Source organism: Brachyistius frenatus, unplaced genomic scaffold, assembly GCF_029030835.1.
Source record: "Brachyistius frenatus isolate BFR_SWC_R1_liver_20210118 unplaced genomic scaffold, ASM2903083v1 Contig_116, whole genome shotgun sequence".
NCBI classification, from domain to species: domain Eukaryota; kingdom Metazoa; phylum Chordata; class Actinopteri; family Embiotocidae; genus Brachyistius; species Brachyistius frenatus.
In genome coordinates, this window is record NW_027210715.1 from 885,920 (window position 1) to 900,941 (window position 15,022).

The 15,022-nt window shown below is 39.1% G+C and overlaps 1 protein-coding gene across 1 annotated transcript; it reads right to left on the reverse strand.

Moving 5' to 3' along the window:
• Positions 1 to 3,024: 3,024 nt before the first annotated feature.
• glt8d2 (glycosyltransferase 8 domain containing 2) lies at positions 3,025 to 14,917 on the reverse strand. Its single transcript, XM_069713187.1, has 10 exons — positions 14,831 to 14,917; positions 11,362 to 11,398; positions 8,118 to 8,210; positions 7,562 to 7,763; positions 7,245 to 7,362; positions 7,052 to 7,136; positions 6,310 to 6,422; positions 5,900 to 6,066; positions 4,078 to 4,190; positions 3,025 to 3,744 (listed from the first exon to the last, which is right to left on the reverse strand). Exons 2-10 carry the CDS (start codon positions 11,378 to 11,380, stop codon positions 3,566 to 3,568), a joined length of 1,089 nt encoding a protein of 362 aa, XP_069569288.1. The 5' UTR covers positions 11,381 to 11,398; positions 14,831 to 14,917; the 3' UTR covers positions 3,025 to 3,565.
• Between the last annotated feature and the right edge of the window lie 105 nt (positions 14,918 to 15,022).

Sequence of the window (15,022 nt, forward strand, 5' to 3'; positions counted from 1 at the left end):
TGGATGCTACATTTCTGTCCTCCTGCCAAAGTATTGTGTAAGAGTCCAACAACTCCACAACAACCTGATTTCGAGCTCTGACATCATGGTGACATGAACTGACATGCACCATTACTTCTGACGCAAAAGAAAAAAAAGAAACAAAGGAAAGGGCAACACTGTAACACCAGGTTTCTCTTCAGAAGTGTAGCCAAGCCGACAGACTTAGCTCTGTTGAGCCTTGTCTAAATCTCATTTCACAGTAATAACGTTTGATAATCCATTCAATGTCACAATTTCTCCAGGAATGTATATATTTGTTTGCAGTCATCCCCACCGTTTATTAGTATTTCCTTGATGTGTTATTCATCATATTGTACTTTTGGGCCACAAAAAAAAATCCTGCACCGGATGTTGGCTGTGCTCCCGAACAGAGTTAACCAAACTTAATGAACAAACTCACATGACACGACAATAACTCTTGTTCTGATTAGTTTAATCAGTGCGATTGACTGGACAGGTGATTGTAGGGGTGGAGTCTTTACCACCACCATTATAGGTTGAGCTTCTCAGTGAAGTAACAGTCAATAAAGGAGAAGAAGTGAGCTGCAGCAGCTACCTCTAAAAAAAGAGACTAGACCCTCATCATAGTCCACAAACCAAAATCTCTCCTGGATCGTTTGCTGAACACGAGCCTCGGTCTCCCCCACTTCAGCCGTCTTTCCTTCATAGTCCTCTATCTGAGAAACAATGTGATGGTTCTTGTGATCAGTGCAGCATCGACACACATTATCTGGTCAGCCTTTCAGCACAGCTGATTAACATTTACCCTCCATTTAAATACGCTGGACTTTATTTGCTGTGCTTGCTGGTTGTATTCAGAGGTTCTGTTGTACGGCTGATGGCATACTATGAAGCATGTGATTTCTCTCTGTAAATCAACCTCTTCACATATGATTTACAGTCATGGCCGGTGGTGAGGAATCACTATCAAATCCAGAATTGCAGTTCTGAGAGGGCAAACTGGAGAAAACCCAAAATGGGGTGCAGTGCAGTGTAATTATTAGACACAAGCCATATACTTACAAACATATTAATACCAGCTTTAAAAAAAATTGTCATGTTATTTCAGTATTACTTTTAATTCAGATATGTGGCTAAGTGTGAAAAGTAGTCTTAATGTGTTATTTAATATGTATATATATCACACTGGGACCACAATGAGAGAATTAGTGTTAAAGAGGTTAAGACACACATCTAAAAAATATAAATGTCTTTCCAAAAACTGAAACTTGAGCTGGATGCTGTCCTCAGTAGGAATCATGACAGTGTGTGTTCCCATTGCTACATATGTGTATTTTGTGTGTGTTGCTATATATGTGTACATATGGATCTTCCTCTGTCAGTTCTGTGTGGTTATTTTTGCTTTAGTTGAGTTGGGGAGCTCATTCAGACACAAGAACAGAGGAGCTGCTGCTAACAGTAAACTGCTGCTGTTACAATCAGTGCATCAGAGCCCTCACAATGGACTTCCTGGGCCATCACGCCCTCTGGTGGCCATTTTGGAAGATCACATCTTAGCCAACAAGTCACTAGTGGAGGAAGTATCCAAATACATTTTGTTTTAACTCAATTTGATTTATATAAAATTCAAAATCAAATCTGTTAGTTAAGTCATACCTAAATGCAAAAATAATGCATTACAAGTAAAAGTCTGCTCTGTGCGGATATTTGGCCAGCGCCACAGGCTCCAGGCCTTTATATTTGTGACATGTTTAAACTGTTTAATCACCTGCATAGGAATGGAAATGTATGTATTGTTTCCTAATAATATTGCCCAAAGGGAAGCATGTATAACATGAAAAGTATTGGTTCGAGAACAGAATCCTGTGGTACTGGACTAACTTAATAAAATGTGATCAGTGGTTTCAAATGCAGCACTAAGATCTAACAGGACATGTAGAGAGACTTTAAACAGGGCTGTTTCTGTGCTATAATGCACTCTGAATTGTGACTGAAAATATTTTAACAAACCATTACTTTTTTTTTTGGATAAAGGTCTATAGTTGGCTAAAACACCTGGATCAAGAGTATACTTTTTTAAATAGAGGTTTGATTAGACCAACCTTAAAAACTTGTGGTGCGTAGTCTGTAAATGAAAATAGATTGATCAGATCTGGGGTGGTTGTGGCTCCTGATGGCAGGCGAGCATGTTACATGGTAACTCTGCTGCCATGGGTGTGTGAGTGGGTTAATGACAAATAATATAAATCGCTTTACATAAATGCAAAACTATTTCCATTTCAATGTCAGGCGAGCCATCTGTCACCACTCACATGTGAATATGTACGTGAATAGGAAGCAAAACTTATCAAGCACTTTGTTGACTGCTCAGGTAAAATGGCTTTCTATAAGTACTGACCATTTACCATCTACAGTAATATGGAAGTGTAAATTAAGTGTAAACTATCCTTGTCTAGTTGGGACACACACACATCATAAGTCCCAAATGTTTGCTTGTTTATATTTCTTACACAGTTGTTTAACACCTGGTTTATATAAGTCAGTGCTGGATTCACACCTTCACTGTTCACCAGTGTTAATGCTTCTCAGGTATCGGCACTTAAAAGTAAATACGCCTTTTGAGACTGAAGTCATAGTTTGGTTATTGTTCCCTGATACCAGGATGGTGCCCCGTGATTATCAGTCATTAGTAATAATGTTTACAAATATTAATCATTGTCTTTGATTAATAATATGCTAATAACCAAAGTTGCTCCCACTCACGCACAACGAGCTGTTTAGACACTTGTGAGTTTGTGATGTCACAAACTCTTGTTAATGTCATACAACTGTATGTCCACCTTCTGCACTGGCCACTGTCCAACCTTATATGTGTAAAAAAAAAACACCAAGCGGTCATTGTGTGAAACAGTTAGAAAGCTACAATGAGACATTTTCTGTATCTTTTTAATGAAAGTATTAAAGACAGTTTTGAGAGCATATTTCTCACACAGCAATCAAAAATTTAGTTTGTAAGTAAAAACAAATGAACCGACGATAAAATGACCTGGATTGTAAGCAAATTATCGCTTGAAGCTTTGTTGGTTTGGTCACAATGTTGCTTATGAAGATAGCCTCTTTATTATGTCTCTAAAACTTTTGATTCAAGTTGAATAGGACAGAATGAATCTGATGGAAGAGACAGTGTTTCTAATTCCTGGCTCACATTATAAATAATAAAAACCATTATGTTGTGAAAATTGTGCTACATTTAAAAGTATTTCAATAAAAAAAATATTAGCTTCATGTCAACTGATCTCTGTATTTTCGTCTGTCATCAATAATACAACATACAAATACAACATGTTTTGATGAGTCACAGTTTTGCATTTAGTCACATTTTACACCCACTTTGTCAACAATGTTTCTCATATAATTCTGGACTAACATTTCTCCTTCTTGCTGAGAATTCTTCAGCCTTACATTTACTGTATGTTTCCTATCACACCTTCCACCAGTGTCCATGTAAGCCCTGAACTTCCCGTGCTCCATGTCGCCTCCAACATTGTTCACTTGGCAGGCCTCAGCTGTCAACATCACGTTGTGCCAAAGAGAACTTTCCAGAGGGGTCTGGGACGAACCACCTCTCCCACAGATCCAAGTGGACAGCAGGATAGTTCCATGGTTTGAATGGGCCGTTCCAGTGCAGCAGGTGCGCCTCCTGGAGGAAGCTTTCTGAATAGCGGGCATCTGGACTCCAGCCTGAGCACAGGAGAACTTTATGGAAATTGACCTGAAAGTGTGATACTACAATTGTCTAAAATGCATCCTTTTAAAATTTGCCCTGCTTAACTTAAAATGTATAAAACTACATTTTCTTATTTGTTACTGACAGGTCTACATGAAGTACTTCAGTTTAGCTTCATTTCCAGTGTAGTTTACACACAGACTTGTCTTATTGTGTGCATGTACAAAGCAGGATATCGAATTGGTTTTATTACTTTTGAAAAATATTATCTTAAATTAAACTTTTAAAAGCCTACTTGTGATTTCAGATATTACTGTGGTAATTGTGAAGGGAAGCGATGATTTTACCCAGGTGTCTGACGTGCCACAGGGGATCCAGTCTTGTGTATGTGTCATGAAACACGATCAGCATTGGCGGAGTTGCCACGCCTCCCGCCATGGCGCTGCTGTATATGTTCTGCCTGTTAGAGAGTGGAAAGTACTAAGTAAACAAAAGACTGTAGCAGCCAAATCTGCCTGGCGGATGCCATGAGAAGTCATTTGTGATTGATTATCTGAGACTATCCTCAAATACAAATGTCCTCATGGACATTTGTACAAGTGGTTTATTATGAGCCAGTTATGTTTCATTGTTAAGCAACCTTTAGTGACCATGTGAGACAGTCATCAGTCATTTCTGCAAGTGTCCAAAAAGCAACACAGGTTTACATTCCAGTGACAGCGCCCTCTATTTGCAGTAGGAATTATAATGGAGGCACAACAATAAGTACGGTCATGTTGTTATTGAAACACAATGTGATTGTAGAGTGGAGGTCAGGGTGGATGGATGTGTTGAAAAGAATTGAACTTTAACACGAGAGACAGCTGTTTATTTCCTCTTTCAAACAATCATTCAACACAATTTCTTTCTACATGGCTATTCCATAAACTTGTATGCACATTTTTTTTTTTTAACCATGATGATAAATGTCCTCTTATCCTAACAAAGTACTTTTTTTTTTTTTTTAACCCCAAACCATGTCCCTCCCTAAATATAGCCAAGTTGTTTTGGTGCCTAAACCTAACCAAACCTTAATTGTAGCACTGTCACATCATTAAAGGGCTAGTTATTTATACACAGTGGTTAGAGATACAGGGATTTTTATCAGTTTATTTGGCATATGTCTAGTCATCAGTACACATTATGAATCATATCACAGGTCGTCTGACTCCCAGATGTTGCAACAGGAAACAACTACAACCTCCGAGCTAGCGAACTACAAACTAAAAATTGCAAGTTTGTGAAAGGTTAGTTATTTTTTGTCTCTGGCGGGGATCCAGTGATTTAGCAGTTTTAATCCCAAGGCTTGCCTCCCCACATGCAATTGTTCCACCAATACAAGTTCCCTTATGTAGCGTGCATTGGCTCCGTCCCTGCACCCAACTTGATTGTTATTGGTTTAAAGGAATAGAAACAAGCCTGAGCTCGAGCGATGATGTCGGGGTGCAGCCGCAACATCCTCTAGTGCTGGCACAACGTAGTAGGTCTGACTATGCAAGACCATATCAGAGGGCACAGAAAAATGACCCATATGTGCTGATTTAAGTCTGACGCCTTGTTGGATTAGCTTTATCTGCAGAAGTCCAGTAGAGGGCTCCCTCACACACATAGTTTCTTCACACTAAATAGTTTTTGATTATCTTCGCTTTCGGGTACAAAAACACTTTAAATCCATTAAAACATTTTCAAAATGTTGGTGCTTCATGTTGTATTACTTTCACTTGTAAGTAATTGTTTATTGTTGGTATTTGTTTGGGTAACGTTGAAGAAATAGGTCAGTGTTAATTATGTTTTACGTGCTTTTTCAGTCTCGTAGCCTTGCATGATTGAACCTCAGACAAAGGTATGAAGAAATGTACATGGTAAAACACAGAACAATGGTCATCCTTTATCGGATCTCACTACTGAATAGTGAAGGATTCAAATTCCATGCAGTCTGTTGTTTTCCACTCCAAATCCAAATATTCTATTGTCTCATATAGTCCTATTTTGCCAATTTTGTACCAAGTCTTCAGTAAGTTATTCTTCAAGACAATTGTTGTTTAAATTTCTGTAGAGTTTCATGTATGAGCTAGAAATGTGCACATTGCAACATGAGGGTTTCCAGAAATATATGCTTACTGTGCATACCTGAAATTCTCCTCCATCCATTTCTCCAACTGCTTGGTAATCTTCTGTTTCTTCCACTCTTTCATATCGGCCACAAACACTCCAGGGTTGAAAGAGCAGTCCCTGGGATTGATACCGAGGTCTTTAACTTCCTGTTTCCTGTAGTCCAGGAAGCCCATGTAGCTTGTCTAGGGAATGAGCGCAGAGAGGACATACAATTTCCGTTACCATCAAAGTGACTTTCCAGAAATATTACATTAATATCAATTGTCCTAACACTGTAAAATTTGGGGAGTAAATTAAGAATTCACAACAAAATCCAATAATTAAGTAGTGAATCAAATAAAAAGCCCAATAGTGAAGTTTAAAGCCTGTCTCTTTACACTTGCAGGGTGGTATACATTGCTATCTAATAAAAGCTATAAATACACCTGCATGCCGATGCTGCGCACCATCTCATGCGTGGAAGGCAGGTCACAGTCTGTGGCGAAAGCAGCAGCATGTCCTGGTTTCAGTTTTACATTAAACAGATCATTTATATCACCTGAAAAGCAAGAAAATCTTTTAACTGGTGCAACATACACATATACTCTCCTATAGCACTACTGCCCTCTGTATGAAATATAAGATGTGGACAGGAGGAGGAGGAACCAGGGATTGAACCACCAACCTTCTGATTCGTGGGCAACCCACACTACCATCTGAGCCAAAACCACTCCAAATGTGTTTATTGCATTATACGATAGCAGTTTCTATATAATATCATATGCTATATGCTATAACTCAGCTGCGCAAACTTGATGATCTTAAAGATGTTTCACCTCTCTTTAGACGGACTTCTTCAACTCTAACTGACTGATGGGGATGTCCCAGTCAATGTGAGAATCTTCCCAGACATGCTGTATCATAGTATTCTGTTTTGTTTCTATCATATACTGTATACTGTATCTCACTGTACTGTATGCTTTGTCGTGTGTGTATATATCGCATGTCACCTAGCAGCACAAGTGAGCTGCTCATAACAGGCACGAGACTGGCGAAGACACGGCGGGTCAAATGTGATCATAAAAGATTCCCATAAGGGTAAAATATTATCTAATCATTTAATTTGAACAATACATAATATGAAAAGTTTTTACATGGATTCCCTCCTGTCATCACAGGCATACGTACCCTGGACAATGACGTCATCGTCTAAGTATATCACCCTCTTGTGGTTGAGGTCAAGCAGAGGTAAGTAAAAGCGCACAAAGTTGAGCTGCAAAAACAACCAAAGTAATTTCACCCTTTAGAAACAGTAACTGTGTATTTACACACTTCCGAGCTGCATGTGTGGTATTTTTATTACTGCAAACCCAGAACTCACTGGATGTAAGAGATCAGGTCGGGAGGAATCAGGCTTCACCTTTCCTTGTAGAACCATTGGGTTAAATTCTAATATCTTATACTGGATGCCTTTTAGTTTCGTCTTCTCTATGTATCTCCTGTGAAAATCAAAAGAATGTCAAATTAGGGATGAAGTTACTCATGATAGGCAATGCTGAGATGTCAACCGAGGTCTGCATACTCAGAAAAATTTCTGTTGATCCATACCTTTTCAGCACAAAAGCACACATCACCTGCAACATCATCTACTGCCCCTGTAAAAATCAATGAGGTTCACAGTAGAAACGAGTGACAAACCTCGTGAGTTTGACAGCATCACGAAGAGTAACAATGTAGAAGAAAACACTGGCATCTGTGTTACTGATGATGCTGTTGATGGTTGCCATGGTTGCACCCGTACGCTCCTCCGATGCACAGATGATGACGGGGACAACATTATCCGGCTCTGACGCTCCCACTGGGGAAACTTGTGCTGTACCTCCAAGGCTCTTCCGGTGGTCTGAGAGGAATCAGGGACAGAGAGTTCAAGTTGAGATTGTTCTGTGTCCAATTTTGGGTGGATGTATTTTCAAAGACAGTACAAAATTGATCGTACCTGCAACAAAGTCTTGTACTTATAACACTTTTTTTCTTTAAAAAAAAAAATCTATTTTTACATTTTCAAGAATTAAAAAAATATCACCATAAAATTATCATTTAACATTGTTGTACTTCCAGAACAAGGACATATTGTACATCATTATACTGTATATTTGATAGCCATAATATGCTATGAGTCAATATTCACCACATAGGCTTGTAAAAAATGATCTAAAATATGAAAAATCAAAGATGTTAATATAACCTGATGTACCTGACGGTCTGGGCCGAGTGGAAGCTCTGAGCAGTGTGCTGTGCAGAAGGAGAGACACCAGCAGCACCAGCAGCACCAGGAGGAACCGATTAACTGAAACACAGGCATGAGTCACAGGCATGAGTCACTTAATTTGTATATGTACATAAAGTAGCTCAAATGTAGGTTTAAAAAGCACTCTGTTTGAATTCCCTACTTGCATTGTCATATATATATATATACGTATATACAGTACCATTCAAAAGATAGGACACACCTCACAATGGTTTTTCTTTATTTTAATTTTTTTCTACATTGTAGATTAATATTGAAGACATCCAAACTATGAAGGAACACATATGGAATTATGTGGTAAACAAAAAAAGTGTTAAACAAACCAGAATATGTTTTATATTTTAGATTCTTCAAAGTAGCCACGTTTTGCTTTGATGACAGCTTTGCACTCTTAGGATTCTTTCAATCTGCTTCACGAGGTCGTCACTTGGACTGGTTTTCAATTAACAGGTGAGCCTTGTCAAGAGTTAATTTGTGGAATTTCTTGCCTTTTTAATGTGTTTGAGCGCATCAGTTGTGTTGTGCAGAGGCAGGGTTGGTGCACAGTTCTAAACAGTGAATAGGCCTATTCGACTTCAGTTCTAATCCATACTATGGCAAGAACCACTCAACTAAGTAAAGAGAAATGACAGTCCATCATTACTTTAAGACAGGAAGGTCAGTCAATCTGGAAAATTTCAAGAACTTTGACTGTATCCTCAAGTGCAGTCGCGAAAACCATCAAAAACTCTGATGAAACTGTCTCTCATGAGGACCGCCCCAGGACAGGAAGACCAAGAGTTACCTCTGCTGCAGAGGATAAGTTCATTAGAGTTACCAGCCTCAGAAACCGCAAATTAACAGCACCTCAGATTAGAGCCCACATAAATGCTTCGCAGAGTTCAAGTAGCAGACACATCTCAACATTAACTGTTCAGAGGAGACTACGTGAATCAGGCCTTCAAGGTCGAATTGCTGCAAAGAAGCCACTACTGAGGAAGAACAAGAAGAAGAAGAGACTTGCTTGGGCCAAGAAACACAAAGAATGGACATCAAACCAGTGGAAATCTGTACTTTGGTCTGATGAGTCCAAATTTTAGATTTTTGGTTCCTCCCGCCGTGTCTTTGTAAGACGCAGAAAAGATGGTTTCTACATGTGTGGTTCCCACCGTGAAGCATGGAGGAGGAGGTGTGATGGTGTGGGGGTGCTTTGTTGGTGACACTGTTGGTGATTTATTCAAAATTCAAGGGATACTTAACCAGCATGGCTCCCACAGCATTCTGCAGCGACATGCCATCCCATCTGGTTTGCGCTTAGTGGGACCAGCATTTGACAGGACAATGACCCCAAACACACCTCCAGGCTATGGAAGGGCTATTTGACCAAGAAGGAGAGTGATGAGTGCTGCGTCAGATGACCTGGCCTCCACCATCACTGACCTAAACCCAATGAGACGGTCTGGGATGAGTGGACCGCAGAGTGAAGGCAAAACAGCCAACAAGTGCTCAGCACCTCTGGGAACTCCTTCAGGACTGTTGGAAAACCATTCCAGGTGAACACCTCGTGAAGCTGATTGAAAGAATCCCAAGAGTGCAAAGCTGTCATCAAAGCAAAAGGTGGCTACTTTGAAGAATCTAAAATATAAAACATATTCTGGTTTGTTTAACACTTTTTTTGTTTACCACATAATTCCATATGTGTTCTTTCATAGTTTGGATGTCTTCAATATTAATCTGCAATGTAGAAAAAAATTTAAAAAAAAAAACAACAACATTGAATGAGAAGTCCAAACTTTTGACTGGTACTGTGTGTGTGTGTGTGTGTGTGTGTGTGTGTGTGTGTGTGTGTGTGTGTGTGTGTGTGTGTGTGTGTGTGTGTGTGTGTGTGTGTGTGTGTGTGTGTGTGTGTGTGTGTGTATATATATATATATATATATTGTATGTATATATATATATTGTGTGTATAGTTATATTGTGTATATATATATATATATATATACGTGTCAATGGAGACGTTTAAAGAAATTTGTTACTCCAGCACATCACTGCAAATACAAAGAAGGGGCAGCAGAAGCTGTTTCAGTGAAAAACATGCACCTGCTTGTACGTGTATCTTTGTGAGTACTCTCATTGACAAAAATGTAAATCACTCCTTTTTCAGTTTTCAACAAACAAATTCAATAAATTCTTTCATCATGCATACTCATATAGCAGATGTAGCTGTACCTCTGCAGAGAATAAAGTATTCTCCATACTGGAATGTCTCAGTAGCTAAATATATATATATATGTGTGTGTGCGTGCGTGCGTGCGTGCGTGTGTGTGTGTGCGTGTGTGTGCGTGTGTGTGTAATGAGTGTTGGATCCGAGTCAATCTGATAGGAAACCCAACGATACTACGTCCCCCCTACCGATAGTGGAGACCTGACTGCAACAGAGGCCTGCCAATCAAACAGACATGCTCTGAAAAACACGTCATTTAGAGGCTCACATCAGAGGTTTTTCTGAGAATGCACTGTTTCCAGCTGTCAGACAGAACAGAGAGAAAGGAGTCCCAAAGGCCCATCTGCCAGCAGTTACAAGCTCCACTCAGCATTTTTGGCTGCCCATCGAGGTACCATAACTAATCCTGGCAACTTCCAAAGCACCGTCTGTCTGCACACTCGGCTGTCTGCTCAGCAGTTTTTTACTGAACTATCCAGACCCTGATTCTGCTCGTGGAATACTTACATGTAATCAATCATTCTTGACCTAGTAACTATAAGATGATAGATTTTCTGAAAGAGCAGATGAAAATAATTTCATCTCTGCAGGGTGAAAATCCCATTAAAATAGCAGTAGTTGTCATATTTTGGCAAATGCATTCACTCCAAGCGGCTGTTCACATAGTGGACCATGAAATATGACACTTTACAGCCTTCTGTCAGCTGGTTACTTCATCGGACCCTCCCCCACCACCGATACATTTAGTATATGTGTATGACTGCTTCACTGTTGTCATCCCTGGAGAGAAATTAAGGCTCACCACGAAGTAAAATGGATTCCAAAGTTTACGTAAGTATGAAGCCACATTCGCATGTGGATCTGAATCTGTTAGTGGTACGGCCCACTGACAAGAACACAAGACTACAAAAACATTTCCTCTTTTTATCATGTAAATTCATGGTCACCTGAGAACCTAAAACAGTAATATTACACTTCATTTTTACTTACTTTTTCTCAGGAGAGCCATATTTCATGTTTGTGACATCTGCAAAGATACACAGAGGAAGAAAACGTTATTAGGTCACTTCAGAGAAAGACAATTTTATATTCCATCACTTTGTTTATGATGTATGGAGGGTTGAAAAATGTTGCTGCACCCTCAATGAAGCGTAAACGTGGAACCTGCCAACAAAGCCAAAGGGTCCAAAAATGTCTTTGATATGTGCCAACATGTTTCTAAAAAAATTGGGAAACTGTAAAATGTCAATAAATAATGAATGTGATGATTTGCAAATTATGTAAACCCATATTTTATAAAGAAATATATGTTAATATTGAATTTGATGCCAGCAACACGTTTAAAAATTTTTTTTGGGACAGGAGCAAGTTTACCACTGTGTTGCATCACCTTTTCTTTTAAAAGCACAGTAAATTTTTGGGAACTGAGGACGGTATGCACCTAGGCACAGGCAGTTAGGATGGCTGAGCGGTTCAAGTCACTGCCTTAATGTCGCAGTCCCCTCTTGAGTGGTGGGTTCAAATCCCGCTTCTGTCACTAGTTCTATTTCTGTTCCACTTTCTGTAGTCATATTTCGAGCTACGAGCAAAGGAAACGTACTGAAGAAGGTATCTGGAACATCAGTGCGTCTGTTTAGTCCTGAACTCACAGTACCACGGTAGCACCCTCATTTGGACCTTACTGCGAAGAGAAATCCCACTTTCTTCAAGATGCACTCTTGTACGTATTGGTCAGTTTTTTGATGATACTGCTTAGCCATAGGCAGGATGGCCGAGCGGTCCAAGATGCTGCATTCAGGTCGCAGTCTCTCCTGGAGGAGTGGGTTCAAATCCCACTTTGGACACTATCTCTATTTCTGTACCTCTTTCTATCGTCATATTCTGAGCTACGTGCAAAGGACATGTACTGAAGAAGGTATCTGGAACATCAGTGCGTCTATTTACTCCTGCACTCACAGTACCACGGTAGCACCCTCATTTGGACCTTAAAGCAAAGCGGAATCTCTTTTTGTTCAAGATGCACTCTAATACGTACTTGTCAGTTTTTTGATAATACTGTTTAGCCACAGTTAGTCAGGATGGCCGAGCGGTCCAAGGTGCTGTGTTAAGGTCGCAGTCTCTCCTGGAGAAGTGGGTACATGACTCAGTACTTGGTGGAGAAACCGTTGTTGGCAAGCACAGAGGTCAGACGTTTCTTGTAGTTGGTCACCAGGTTTGCGCACATCTCAGGAGGATCTCCTCTTTGCAGATCCTCCAACTCCTTAAGGTTTCGAGGCTGTCGCTTGGCAACTCGAAGCTTCAGTTCCCTCCACAGAATTTCTATGAGATTAAGGTCCGGAAACTGGCTAGGCCACTCCGTGACCTTAATGTGCTTCTTCTTGAGTCACTCCTTTGTTGCCTTATGTTTTGGGTCATAGTCATGCTGGAAGACCCAGCCACGACCCACTTTCAGTGTCCTGAACAGGTGTCTTTTATACAGGTAACGAGTTGAGATTCTGAGTACTTTCTTAAAGCGAGAGGACTAATCTAACTGGTTTGGGGGAGCCAGAATTCTTGCTGGTTGGTAGGTGATCAAATACTTATTTCACACAATCAAATGCAAATCAATTTATAACTTTTATATGATGTGATTTTCTGGATTTTAATTTTTTTTTTTTAATTTTTTTAAAATATATATTCTGTCTCTCACTGTTAAAATAAACCTAACATTACAATTATAGGCCATTCATTTATTTTTCAGTGGGCAAACTTACAAAATCTGCAAGGGATCAAATAAATATTTGGAAACGGGCTTGTAATTGAGAAAGTAACTGGAACACCAGTGAGTCTACAGTACTGCACACACAGAACTCCTGCGTAAATTTAGTGCAGGGCCATGACGTTCAAAATAATCAAATATTAATGAGGAGGTGTTACAAGTAACCAGTTACCTGTGATTGAATTATAAAATAAATATAATTGTAATCTGTTCCAGTGACTGAAAGAAATATGTAATTGAATTACAGTTACTATTCAAATTGTATGTGATTACAAAGAGGTTACTTCAGACTGAAATGTACAATATAATATTCGTTCTGTTGCTCTGCATTTTTACACAGAATTTCTTTATAATTCTGGAGAGGCTTCATTCATTTGTCATTATGACTTCAAATTTTGTGCTTTGTTTGTGCTTTAACTCTTAACTCAAGGTACATTGAAGAACCTTGTAACGTAATGAGTTACACTACTTTGATGAAGTAATCAAAACAATTACATTACTTATTCCATTTTGAACAGGGTAACTATTAATCTGTAACCTTTTGCATTATAAATGTAACCTTCCCAAAACTGCTCACTGACTGACACATGTGGTTGTGTTTTGTCCAAAACCTTCCGCCACTTCCTTCCTTTCTGATGCCAGGGCTTAATCAAGGAATCTATTTGCCTTGCAGCTTTTTAAACGTTTATACAACTGCGACGACAGCTTACACAATGAATGATAAAACACACATCTCAATAGTTTTCAAGCTCCAAATTCTTTCTCTGATTTTTCACTACCTTAAATCAATAAGCACCAGTTTCTTCATTGATTAGGTTTTCATTATAAAGTGGTGAAACCACGGCAGGAAATGACCAACTTTGGCTTGCTCATCAGCTCAAGTATGGCAACTTCTTTCTGCTTTTTATGTAGCAGAGCTTCTTCAAAAACCCAACGACTAAAACTGAATTTCAGCAGTGAGGTGAAACAAAGCAGGGCTTCCAGTTTGTGCCATACATTTGTTTCTGGTCTGTTTGTCACTGTTTCGAGCAGAACAAAACATCTGGAATGGATTAGTCCCTCCAGGGAGAACTACCTTGTCTCTGCGCAACATTCAGACAATTGGTAATCTGCTGGAGACTTTCCAAGTTACATTGTATTATTCTTGCATGCAATTCATTGTTGGTGAGCTTGTCAAAATTTTAGTAGATTGTACCTTTCTCACAGGATTTTAAGTTAGCTGTAATATTCTGGAGCATATCAAACAAATGATACTAAAAATCAATATGAAAGGTTTTTACTCCGTTTTACTTTATTTTCTTTAATTACTTATTTAGGACACCCTTGTATTAATTGCAATTCAATACAGAAAAGTATTAAATTGCATTTAAACAACCTAAAACGGTGTCATGCAGTATCATCCGAACTTTTTTCAGCAAGCTAAAATATAAATGGACTACATTTTTAAGGATATTTCTTTTAGTGTAACAGGACAAAATGTTTTCTTCTGTGACAATACGAAAAGCTGCAAAAATGCACAATTTACTCCACATATTTCACAACATACCTAGACATGTATCTAAAAAACGGCATTAGCGTACTAAATATACACTTTAGAAGACAAAGATTGATAAGAAGTATGTCACTTTGTTTGATATGTACCTTAAAAATGGTCAGTAAACACAATTCAAAGCACATTTAAAATATGTGAGATGGACTCACCAACAAAAGAGGGTGGCGATTGTGGTCATTCCTGGAGTTCACGGTTGAAGTTGTAAAACCTCTGAGGACTGAGACTCACTCCTCTCCTCTCCTCTCCTCTCCTCTCCCACCGTTTTACCCCTCCTTCTACCAGATGTGACTCATCTTGTTCACCAGCACTTTTACTCCAAACTATCATTTAGCCCAAAACTG

What these genes read in the sequence shown, in the direction of transcription:
- glt8d2 (XM_069713187.1), bottom strand. An exon ending in GATGCTGTCAAACTCACGAG is followed by an intron (nt 7,363 to 7,561) that starts GTTTGTCACTCG and finishes TGATTTTCACAG; the next exon opens with GAGATACATAGAGAAGACGA. An exon ending in GACCTGATCTCTTACATCCA is followed by an intron (nt 7,137 to 7,244) that starts GTGAGTTCTGGG and finishes TTGTTTTTGCAG; the next exon opens with CTCAACTTTGTGCGCTTTTA.